Here is a 12,804-nt window from a genome sequence, read left to right as displayed (position 1 = left end):
TGCGTATTGGTTATTGGTCTAACTACTAATAATCAGAATTTGTATCATCCCTGAAAATCAATATTGGTCAACCCCTTGACAGTATTGCAGTCTAAACTATTTGCTTTCACAAAATATTTACACAATGAGATTTTTGATAGGCTATTAATAGAACAACTAGAACAGCCTGTTAAGTTCAGAAAATGACATTACTTTACTATAATATAACACTAGCAATATCACTATGTCCAAAATCTAAGATGATATCTGGCCTCATATCACAACAGATATTATATAATTGAAATTGCCCAGCCTGAGTTGTGTGTATACTTTTCATTGTGTTAGCCGGTGATGTCCCTGAGCCTGAAGCTCCTTCCCATCCCAGCTCATCTACACATGCCCCAGGTGGCCTGAAAAAAGATCTGTCGCTCTCTGCCTCACACACACTGTGCAGCACACCTCAGATTCACAGACTCCCCGGCTATGCCTGACACTAGTCCGCTGGGAGGCTCAAGCCTGGGAAATAGCACTTAATCATCAGGGGCTTGACATCCAAGTCTCCAGACTGAGGAGAAAGCAGCAAATAAAAAAAGTTCTGCAAGGCAGAGTTAAAGTGTGTTAGCTTTCTGGTGTCCTGCAAGTGTTGAGATATGATTTGCGTGCATGAAGTCTCAGCCTGCAAGGCTGGAGCAGAGACAGGAGAGATGGAGCCAAAAAAGTCATTACCTTTGGCACTGCTGTGAAATGGCTAATAAGTTGCCGTGGTAACTCCAATATATTAAACAAAAAATAATGTAATCCTAGGAAACCAGCCTAGAATAACCAGGGTTAGGCTCTGACTATAACTTTTTCCTGTTGCAGGTAACCGGACACTGTGTGAACACTAAATATTTCATAAACTGTTGGACAGTCAGTCGGGGGCTTAGGCAGAGATCACAGCTGCAGCCAAGTGTCTGGTAGGAAGATCAATCACAACTTATTCTCCATTTTCCCACACTTCTGCCCGAGTAAATGTGATGCTGTGCCAGCAGCGGCCGCTTCTGGTTTGGCCTAATCTACTTTAAGACAGAAGTCGTGTTTTTCGTGTGTGAAAAAGACAGAAGCAGGAAGAAAAAGAGAGAAAGAGGAGAGGGTGGGGGGGTGGCACACACACAACTCCCACTAATTTTGCTGGCTTTTCAGAAAACAGCTGAGGTGGTAACATCACTTCATTTCCACTGCATTTAACAACTTTCAGCAGCGAAGGCTGCATTATAAAAAGGGGTCAGAAACACTGAAACATCATTTGTGAGGTGTTAACTGATATCAAAGTGTTGTTTGAGATAGTGAAGGATTGCACAAGGCATTCTGTGAAACTGCTGACATTCAGGTGTTAAATCACACATCTCTTGTTTTGGGCTTAACAATCAAAAGCCGGCGAATATCACTGGATGTTTTCTTTGTGTCCTACATGAAGTAAAGTCACTGCCTCTGAAAAGGACTGACAATCTGTATCACGTCCCATCTGTGGTGTTAGAGCTGCCAATACTGTAGGTTTCCCACCCTGATGACCTGAATATTAACAGACCCTATAAAAGTGATTTTACAACAAAAAATTCAAATCATGCTGCACCCCAATTTTGCAGAGTACAAGAGGAGAGGCAGGTGAGAGAGGGAGCATGTGGGCAAGCGGCAGGATCAGCTCAAAGAAAGAGCAGAAATAAGGCCATGTGTCCTGATAGTTTTAGAGCACATTAGGCAGTTCTCCAATGGCTCTTGGGCTGAATCTTCTATTAACCTGGTAAAGCTGTTGAAGTGAGCGTGCACGCTGCAGATGGCACACAAACGCTACAGGAGCAGATGGCACAAATACTACAATCCCAACTGTCTCAACTGAACACAACCTTTTCAACTCACCTAAACAACTTCAAGACTATCTTTTTTTAATGTTACAACAAAACCCAGATTTCTGATTTGGCAGACTAGTGCTTAAGCAATTTTGCACTGTAACAATTTTAGCACTCCAGCCATCTTTAGCCAATATATCCAACATCAACTGTGATGCAACCAATCCACACATAATAAAGCCTCTTTATCACTGTCATTATATAGCTTACTATTTCAGATACATTCATTTTGTCATGCTGGGCCATCAACTCAGATATTAGTAGAGGTCGACCAACAGTGCATTTTCAAAGGCTGATATAACAACGATAGTTTGGACCAGAAAAACCTGGTGGCCGATTAATCAGCCTGGACTGGACCAGCTGCAGCCAAAAACTTCACTTAAATGCATGAAACTAGATCACACTAAGACACTATCACAGGGTTCCTACAGCTTAAGGAAAGTTCAACTGAAGATCTTTGGAGATTTTTTACACCATTCTGAATGAAATTTAAGACTAATTTTACAATAACCCAAATGGAAGAAAATACAAAAAAATGAACTGGCAAATCAAATCATAATTTGATTGGATGTTGTAAATGCATATCAGTGTTGGTTCCTCTATCCTAGTGAGTCTCAGGCTGTGAGACACATCAACTCCTCCATCAACTCAAAAAGAGACTAATTCTAATTTTAATTAATGTACCTTGTACCTTTAATAAATCTACCTTGCACCTTGACTGTGTGTTTTTATATTTGGTACATTGATTAAAAAAAAAGATATTACCCATTATTTGAGAATTACAATGCCATATCAGGAAAAGGGCTTAATAATCCTGCTTCCAGTGTCTTGGTATTTTTAATACTTTTGAAAGATTGACATCTGAAGATTAAGACATTTCAATACCAGTTAAGGCCTAATTTAAAAATGAATGAATGTTATGCCTTTTAAGAATTTTTAAGTATCCGCTGGAACTCGACACGGACATAGCAGGAGGGACCTTCTTTCTCTGGAGCTGTGCCCACTGATCAAGCTCCTTTTTGCTCCATTTAGCACAACTGTCCTCTCTTCAGCTCCGCTCGGTAACGTACATCCCATCTATCTCGTGGAGACTGCGCCATTGGCCACTATATGAGGCAGTTTCTGCAAATAACGATGGATTGTTTAACATCCTATTGGCGCTGATTAACAAGCCAAACCGATAAACTGATCGACCTCTTGTTGTTAGAGCCACAGGCAACCCCAGGTCTTATGTTACTTTACATTTAAAATGAGTTTCATGCAATGCGCTGGTATTGATCAGTGCTTTGTGCTCAACAACCCGAGCTGAGGTTGCCAATCTGAATACTGGAAGAGAAAAAAAGTTGGATCACTACATATTTAGTTAGTCTGGCCTACTTTATTTCATGACCAACAGCTGAAAACCCTAAGTTGTCAATTTACAATGACATGAAGCAGCAAAAACTACACAAATCTTTCTAGTGGTGTTGTCACAATACGGGAATTTATGACTTCAATACAAAAATTGATATTGATGGCATAAAATGAAAAAAAAAGTATTAAAAGATAAATATGGCAAGGCTAAAACATGATAGCAGCAGCTCTTCTTTTCTTGGTTAGAAGTAGGAGAACATCCGAATGAATTCAGTAAACATTAATGAGAGACAGAGAGGAAGCACAGCTGCTACCTGTGTATTAATACTGTAGAAAATGAGAAGTGAAACTGTAAATTCAGAATCAATATGTATCAATACATCTTGCGTTTTGACAACACTGTGACCTGCAAACCGTTAGTATCTCTACTAAGACGGAAACTAATGATTATTTTCATTGACAATTAATCTGTCAATACTTTTCTCAATTAACTGACTAGTTGTTTGGTCTATAAAATGCCAGAAAATGGTGAAAAATGTTGATTAGTGTTTCCCAAAGCCCAAGATGAAATCCTCAAATGTCTTGTTTTGTCCACAATCCAAAATTATTCAGTTCACTTACATAAAAGAGTAAAGAAACCCGAAGATATTCACAATTAAGTAGCTGGAATCAGATAAATTGGACTTTTTTCTCTAAAAAAATAAAAATAAAAATCAAACCAATTAATCGATTATTAAATTAGGTGGCAATTAATTTATCAGGTGACAGCTTGTCGATAATCATTGCAGCTCTACATGATGGATGACTGTAATTATTTACAGATGCACTCTTTGACTGATAATTTTAGCACTGCACAAGGCCAAACACACACCGCTTTGGTGGACTTCACTACTGAACGCTTACACCCTGTATGACACAATGTGAGCATCCATCAAGACCTTGCACAAAGCTCCAGTCATGCGAAGCGGCAGCCGTTCTGATGCCGAGCGGTCGGAGACAGAGTAAGGATCTAAGTGTGTGAGTGTGAAAAGTGAAGGTCTGTGCTGCTACACCCAAGTATCCAGCTCATTATTTGCTCGACAGCGACGCTTCTTCTCCCCTCACTCTACTGTCAGAACAGACTCCATTGCCTGCCATAACCAAGGTGGAAAAAACTGACTGCTTCCAAGGAAACCTCTGCTCCCGTACACACATGTATGTGCCTCAGCGTACAGCTTTCAGTCTAGTTAAATTTTCCTCCCACTAAGTCAATAAACTGGACAGAACATTTGTATAAAAGTCAACTCAGAGAGCAGGAACAAATCTTTCTGATATCTGTCTGAGGAGCTCCAGTAGCAGTTTGAAAAATACAGCAGCTACTTTAAAAAAGGGATATTTTTCTACCAGCAGGGTCAAGGAGTTACATCTCCAAAAGGTAAAGTCTAGTGGGCAGTCATAACATTTTCTGAGCAGAAACCATCCACTGACTCGTTGCCTTAGGAAGAGCAGTATTTTGAAATTGGTTAAAGAGGGAAATGCATTTTCAAGTCAAGACACAACTTTGGAAATTAATTACTTCCATGAATGCAAAGACAAACAAAATCCCACTTGAATGCCAAATACAGTCTGCCTAGTCTTAAAATAATCAACAGATATTAGGAAACCAAAATGAGCACAGCCAGATAAGAGGCGAGTCATATCAGCAACTCGCCTACAAAATTGTGTTTGCATATTGCAGCATAAGCTTGACATTTTGGTGCTTGTAAATCCAATCAAACTGCCGGCTTATTTAACGTAATGGTTAGCTGCAGATAATGTGAAGCTCTGTGCGGAGGAAAATCAATAACAAGCATCCAGACGACGGCCACTTCCAATCAGCATCCTCTGTGCCTGCAGTTGTAGAAATACATGTTTTCTTTTGTCACTGTCAAAAAGGGTGAGGGAATTAAAATACGCAACGCAACATAATCAGAAAAAATGCTTTTTTTTTCGTACAGACTGATCTCACTTCTGAGAGTCAACAGAAGATACCAGAATAAATCTTTGAGTAATGTCCCAATTAGTATTCCTGGCAAAAACAGTACCCACTGGGGTCAGGTTTATGTGTTAATCTATACAAAAACTCTCGTGCTAAAGACGCCATACGCACTGAAGAATTCCTGAAGGTGTTAAAGATCGAAGTAATGTAGGGCAATGGTTCTCAGCAGGATTACACATGGGGTCAAAAGATGACTAGAGGGGGGATGAATGTTGCAGGATTCATGAATAGTCAACTACAGACACATGTCTGCTGTACATCTACATTTTGATAAATGCATTTTCCAAATAAGATGATTAGTTGCATTATCTTATTATTAGTAAAGCATCTAAAAACATTGCTTTATGACTGAAATCATCATTTAGCGCGTTTAAGGCTGCAACAGAAGGTTTCATCCAAGCATTGCTTTATTTTTGGGATCCCAGAGAAATTTTTTTGAGAACAACAGATGTAGACTACTCATAGCTGCAAGGGCTTTTAAACTCTTGAATATCAAAGAGCGCCTTTGCTTTCTTTTCTGTGACATGTTTCCAAAGAACTGTGCAAATTCAACAGTAGCAACTGATGGCACTTCGTGGCCTCAGAGTGAGGCAAAGAAGCTCCTGATTTCACTTAGAAGTGCAACAAAGATATACCATAGGTAAAGTACCAACTGTGTGACCACCCCGGGCGCAAATCGGACACATGCAGGCTGCAAAACATTGATACCCAACTTACGGCCTGAAGACCAAATCTGTCCCCTGATAAGGTACCCCCAACAGAGGTCTGAAAAATGTCCTAAAATCTGAGAAATGTTCTAAAGTTCAGGAAATGTCCAAAAAGCCTACAAATGTCCTAAATTCCAAGAAACATCCAACAATCCTAGAAACATCCTACAACCCTGGAAAAATCTCAGAAATGTCCTAAAGGCCCTGAAAAGTCCTAAAATCCAAGAAATGTGCAAAAATCCTAGAAATGCCCTAAAATCCTAGAAACATGTACGGGGCAGATGCAACTGGCCGCTGGCCTCCTGTCATTTTGCAAATCTGGCCCCTAAGCAAAGCAAGTAGATCATGCCTGCTGTAAAGAAATAACACAGCGCTACAGCTTCCAATCTTAAAGCTGAGGGTCAAGCTCATATGAACCATGTAGACCCTCTGGTGGCCCTAAGCCTTGGCCCATGGCTATAAAATGCAATCAAGCTATCAACATAATTGAAGAGGCAAGTGTCACCCTGAACAAGATGGAGCACCTGTCCTTGAAAATTAATAAATGAATGCATCAGTCCGACAGCCTGGTTGAATGCCACAGACAGCAGCAGCGAGGGGATGCTTTGCAACCAGGCGGACTCCTGTGAGCCCATGTGACACCGTTACAAAGCGGAATAATCTTGCATTGTGATGACAGACACACCAGATCGTCGGCTTCCGGGTTATAAGAGGTCTGCTGTTATGATGTGCAGCAGCTGTAATTTGTGCACAAACATGACAGTCCACTATGCATATGGTCTTGGAGAGACATCACTTTTGGTGTGAGATGCCTTGCACAAGTATTTAAACCTCTGAACCCTGAGCAAATTAGTGTGCTTTCTTTAGAAAACATCACAAATTGTAAGGAAATTAGTAGATTTTGAAAATTATTTTTAAACAGCAAGGGCAAAAAAAGTTCAGAGAGAAAAAGAGTTAGGGAAAAACTATATTTAAAGTGAGAAGAATTACATTATTCAAATGATGTTAAAAATTATTATTATTTTTTAAATTGATTTTTCCAGGTCATTTTCTTATTGTTGTTTTTTATTAAATTGTTAGGATTTTATTTAATTTTCATTTTTAAAAGTTTCTGGTGATTTTCTTATACTTTTTTTTACTTGTTTCTTGCAAATTTTTCGGTCATTTTTGCTTTTGTTGCTCCTTGCCCTCTTCCCATGTTTTTTAAAGATATCAAGCTCAGGTAACAGTTAAACGTTACAAAAAAATGAGCTAAATCTTAAAAAGGAGGGGAGTAGTTTTTTTTTAGCTAAAAAACAAAAAAAACTTAACTCACCAAGTTGTGTTAAACTTAATTTCAACAGTAAAACATTCATCATATTAATAAGCATTTCAACCTCACCGGCTCGCACTGAATTAATTCAAACACAGAAATCATGCATTCTTCCACATACCCTAAACAAGTGGTTCCCAACGGGTGGGTCACAGTCCAAAAGTGGGCCATGGATCGACTCAAGTCAGGTGATGATCATGTCTAGTTTGTTTTATAGTTTTACAGAAACAAATCAGCAAGTTTTTTTTAAATAACCTAAAATTTAAAAGTAAAAAAAAATTACAGGGAAAAAAACCCGAACAAAATCAGCTAAATGTTTTAAAGCAAACATGCCTTCAATTTTAATTATTACTGAGGTCCAGGCTTAGTCCCCAAAGTCCTCAAATCCCAGAAACGCCCCTGATTTTAAGTAATTGCTCTTTAATCTTGCAATATGTTTAATTTCATTTTGATTTAAGCCTACGTGTTATTTACAGTTTGCAAAATAAAATTGAGTATGTGGTAACACCTCTTATGTACAGACCTTGAGCCAGTGACTAAGGAGAAATCTGGACCTGGACCAGTCGGGGACCAGTTGGGAACCAGCGCCTTAAACCAAGCTCTATCTGCAGCTGAAACCTCCTCACAGGGCTCACTGCAGCTATTATTTTAGCCTTATTGTTAATCCTTAACAACACCAGAGTGGTCAAACCGGACCTGCTAGCTGTGTGTCACTCGGTTCATTAGGTTTAAATGTCAAGGTCCCTCAGAGGGACCACACATCAGGCCAATGACCTGATATTCCAAGTGGTTGTCCCTTAGACATCAGAGACAACCAGCCGTTTTGGGGAAAACAATCATGAATGTGAGGAGCTAACGCTTACATGAGTAAGTTGCATGAGTGCCTTTCAAGTGAAAGCTGCCATATTTGCCCAGAATACCACAGAAACACATTTCTATGCCAGAAACAACTGGATTGATATGAAGAAAAGATTGTTTCGTGCAATTAACTTTGATTACGTCTCTGTAATAAGCAGATTCTACTTTACATGTCATTTGCTGCAAAAAATGGATTATTAGTACATTTTTAGTTTAAGTTATCCTATTTGCCCACAAGCTCTAAGAAACACATTCCTATGACACAGATGTGAAAATGGATTAATGTTAAGGAAAACGTGGTTTCATGTAGTCAACTCCGACAACTTGTCTGTAATGAACAGGTTTTTTTTACTTTAAATGGCTTTTGCTGCAAAAAAGGGTATTGGGTACATTTTTAGTGAAAGCTGTCATTTTCCAGAGGCTTTTAAAAAACACATTTCCATGCCGCAAACGTGTAAAAATCGATTACTATGAAGGAAAACATGATTTCATGTAGTTAACTATGCAGTTAACTTTCATAACTTGTCTGTAATGAGCAGATTTTCATCACTTTACATGTTATTTGCTGCAAAAAGTAGATTTACGGTTCGTTTTAGTGAAAGCTGTAATATTTCCAAACAGCTCTTGAAACCACATTTCTATGCCAGAAACGTCTGAAAATGGACTATCGTGATGGAAAACATGGTTTTATGAAGTTAACTTTGATGTGGGCAATGAGCATTTTTTTTACATTAGCTGTCATTTGCTGCAAAACGTTCGTTTTTAACAGTTTAGGCGTCATTTGCTGCAAAAAAAAAAGTGGATTTTTAGTGAAAGCTGTCACATTTACGGCTACAGAGGGTTCATACAGCTGTGTTCAAAACTGTCATTGACTTTTACAGAGTGAAATAATACACTGAAATTAACAGACTTTCATTTAAAAATGTCAACCCCTGGAGCTGTTTTGGACATCGATCTCTGTCTCCACAAGCAACTGTTACCTAGATGACAAACGTTAGCTAGCTTACCATGGATCAAACTCGTGGATGATGCTCTCGAACCGGATCACGGCGAAAAGTCTGGAGCTGAATCCGGCCAGGCAGGCCAGGAAGAGAATGCTAAACGAGAGTAACGACTGCCACCCTGCCGGCTGTGTCAGTCCACCAGACAGGCCTCCTTTGCCCCCTCCTCCACCCGCGGCGCCGGGTCGGTTGTTCCCGTGAACCGAGCCCCCGGCGTTGGTGGACGCTTTGTGCTTGCCGTCGCTGGCTGCGTGGTGCTCCGCCATTTCTGCGCGCGGTGTCGGTTAGATTTGCTCGAGCGTCCCTCCTGCCGCGCTCCCCGTGTCTCCCTCCGCTCCGTGCTGGCGTACACTCCCTTAGTTTGAGCCCTCTCCTCGTCCGTTTTCTTCCTCCAGAGTCCCCCGGGTGTGTGTGTTTTTGGATTCAGTATCGCTACTACCGAGAGGCAGCCGTTACATCCCGAAACGCACACTCATGCGCCACATACCGAGCCCGCAACAGTCACTCCGCTTCACGACTGAACGCCGGTGGAACTGGGCGGGAGAATGCGGTGGGCGGGGCGTCCCGAAGCTCTCGTGGCCAATCACAGATCGACAGCTACAGAAAGGCGGGGTGTTATGTCTCTAAGCCAATCAGAGAGCAGAAGTGCCTTTACAAACAAGATAGTCCACCAATGGAAACACACTAAATTATAGCTGCGGCTGATTGAAATAAGGATTATCCCTGTTATATATGAATATTGAGTCATTCTCGCTATAAATACAACCCTTATTACTCAGCTTAAAGTTGGCTTTATAGAGCTGGATTAGTCACTTTTCATAGTGAAAGTGCTCACAGTCCTAAGTATAAAAGGGAAATTGTCTTCTTGCAGTTAAAAACTAGGGTGAAGTCAGGTAAAGTAGGACATCAGGTAAAATGGGTAATAGAGAGCCCCAGTAATGAGTCCTAAAACCCTGAAACAAATTAACAAATCACTACCTACAGCTCCCTCCTCTCAAAGTCAACTTTTTTTGTTAGAAGCCTTAAATAAGACCTTTGGTAAACACAACCATGCTGAAAAAAAACAGATTTTTGACCAGTTTAAGGTGTGTTTTGGCATAATTTTTGATGGTTTAGCTGGTTCTATCAGCTTGTGATGGTCACTCTAGCTGCTTTATCCACTGAAGTTCCTGTAAAACTGAAAACAAATGAATGCACTAGAGTACTGAGAAATAACCGTATCATGAGGTGGTAGCATGAAAAGCAAATGGCATAAATCAGTTAAGACTTCTGTCATGTGTTATGCATAAAGATAAATGTGCACAGCTTGATAGGCTGGTCACACCAGCATGTCAAAACATGAAAGACCAGCAAGAACTGGGTCAGGATCCTGTTCGACCAGCTACAAACAATTAAAACCAGCTGGGTTTTTTTTCAGATGGGAAGCTAAAAACACTTCCACATTTTGTTTTATGACATAAAATACGTCATTAAATACCCCTTTGCAAATTTCAAAGCTTTGCTGTGTCTTATAAAAGATAAGTGCTCACAAGTGGATAAATTATACAACAGAACATCAACCTGAACACGCCATTACAGCATCATAGCAGTGGTGACACGACCATAGTGTAGTTCATTTTAGCCTAGCAAAATGCAAAATCTTAAAAGTCTTGCTGAACAAAACCTGTAAAGACTCCTACAGACTGTGGGGATTTTAGTAATCTTATAAGTTTAGTGCAGCTATGCTATGCGACATGGCTCTGAATAAACTTGGGTACAACATCAAGTTTGATGTCTGCAGACTGTACAACGATAACACCCACTGAATCACAGGCTACAACAATTGTCCATTAACATCAATAACAAGGAACAAAACTGCACTAATTTGAGTAATCCATCTATGCTGCTGTAGTGGTAAAAGAAAAATGAAAACAAACATGAATAGAGCCCTCAATAATAGTAAATAGTATAATAGCAAATATAAAGTGCCAAAAAATTAAATAAATAAGCCTGTGTGAATAAACTTTTTAACAGTTGTGTCAGTTTATTTATAAAATTAGTCAGGATAGACACTTTACTGTCACATTACTGCCTCTCAGGTTTAAGACTGAATTGCACCTGTGAATGAAAATTCAGTTTACTTGTCAAAAAGTTCAAAATGACCGGGGCAGATAGCCAATCACAATGGGGTGGCACCTGGGGTGGCCAATCAGATGTCAGGGGAGGCCCGTGCCACCCCACGCCACTCCCTAGACACGCCCCTGGTGTGTGCAGATAAATGTTCTCAGAGTGCAATATTTCTGTTGCCCTTGGATGTTCTGGACTGGGTGGTGGAGAAGTAATAAAGATTGATGTGTCTCATCATTATTATGTCCCCCAGCAAAGACAAGAACGCAGCATTCATCATTCTCTTAAACTCAGGATGTACTTTCACAATTTCCCCCGAAGCCTTGAAAGCCTATATTGGAATGAGACACCTTTTCTTTCTTTTTTTTAAACATTTCAAATAAATGCTCAAGTTTTTGATTGATAGTATACATTCATTTTGTGCTTGCACTGTTTCATATAACAATGAGACAGAGGCAGGAAGTGTTATTGATTTATCTGAGATGTGATTCAGTCCCAAAGGGAGGAAAACAATCGTCCAACAGTCCTCCTCTGTGTAATATCACAGATAAAAACAACTTTGTTTTGAAGTCAGAGTGGACAAAGAAGTCTTTTCTCATCTCCTCTGACATTTGTTGCATATTATTGCTGCTTTATGTGAACCTGTCCTGCCGCACACATTGCTTCATCCCAGGGACTGATTGCTACTCATGAGAGGGGAGTGGGTGGTGCAAAAAGGGGGAGGCATGTCAAATATTTTTTTTTAGCACTGGTCAGGGAGCTTTTATTTTGATCATGATGATTTTATACCTAGTTTTTACATGATTTTTGACTGGTTATTTCATTACATATCACTGAATTGTTTGACTTCATGATCTATAGATACATTGCTGCTTATATGTTTTTTCTTTTCTGTGCCTTGTACGGTTTCCTAGAGTGCACTGAAAGGTACCTATAAATAAAATGCATTGTTATTATTATATTTTGGCTTAGGGGAGGGGTTTGTATATTTTGCATCTATTAAACCACCATTTTTTAAAGAATTGAAAACCTCAAAAATTACACCATTTATTATAAGCAGAAACTGTAAAACTGAGTTATCATTGGATTTTCAAATTTGCCACAGTCTTTGAACATATCATCTGCAACAAACACTTCTGGCAGAAAAAAACATAACCAAATCTGAACTTAAATGGTAACATTTCATCAAAATCACGTCATTCTACGTCTCATTTAAAATTTGGCCGAAAATAAAATGCTAAAAAAAAATTTTTGTTCATTTTAGTTGCCTTTTTCCCCCATGTCTTTGAAAGAAATGAAACAAATGTCATAAGGTTTTACGGGGTTACAGGCATCTGACCACAGCACAAGAAAACTGATGTCAATTCAAGTTTTAAAGGGTGTTTAAAATCTGATAACTAATTCAAGGTGGAGGGAGGGTCGTGCATTTTCTGTCAGTCACTCAGGAAAGGAAAAGGACAAATATCTGTAGCTTTGGAGAGGATCAAAATAAATAAAATATTATTTAAAAAAATTTAAAAAGTCAAACCCCAGCCATCCCCTACTTTGATAAATAAAGAACAGTCCCTAATGCTGCAGTTATCCT

General features: G+C 39.5%; 1 protein-coding gene across 1 annotated transcript in view; it reads right to left on the bottom strand.

Moving 5' to 3' along the window:
- The window catches only part of LOC121957621 (dolichyl-diphosphooligosaccharide--protein glycosyltransferase subunit STT3B), a 120,058-nt gene extending 110,400 nt beyond the window's left edge, over positions 1-9,658 (bottom strand). Inside the window, exon 1 of the mRNA XM_042506306.2 lies at positions 9,120-9,658. Within this exon, the coding sequence (XP_042362240.1) occupies positions 9,120-9,379 (260 nt within the window). The 5' untranslated portion in view covers positions 9,380-9,658. The remainder of the gene's footprint in view (positions 1-9,119) is intronic.
- Between the last annotated feature and the right edge of the window lie 3,146 nt (positions 9,659-12,804).

Source organism: Plectropomus leopardus, chromosome 17 (genome assembly GCF_026936395.1).
Source record: "Plectropomus leopardus strain MGB_pleo_1.0 chromosome 17, ASM2693639v1, whole genome shotgun sequence".
Classification (NCBI taxonomy): domain Eukaryota; kingdom Metazoa; phylum Chordata; class Actinopteri; order Perciformes; family Serranidae; genus Plectropomus; species Plectropomus leopardus.
Note: the sequence above shows the minus strand (reverse complement) of the source record. Positions and strands in the feature narration are given on the sequence as shown.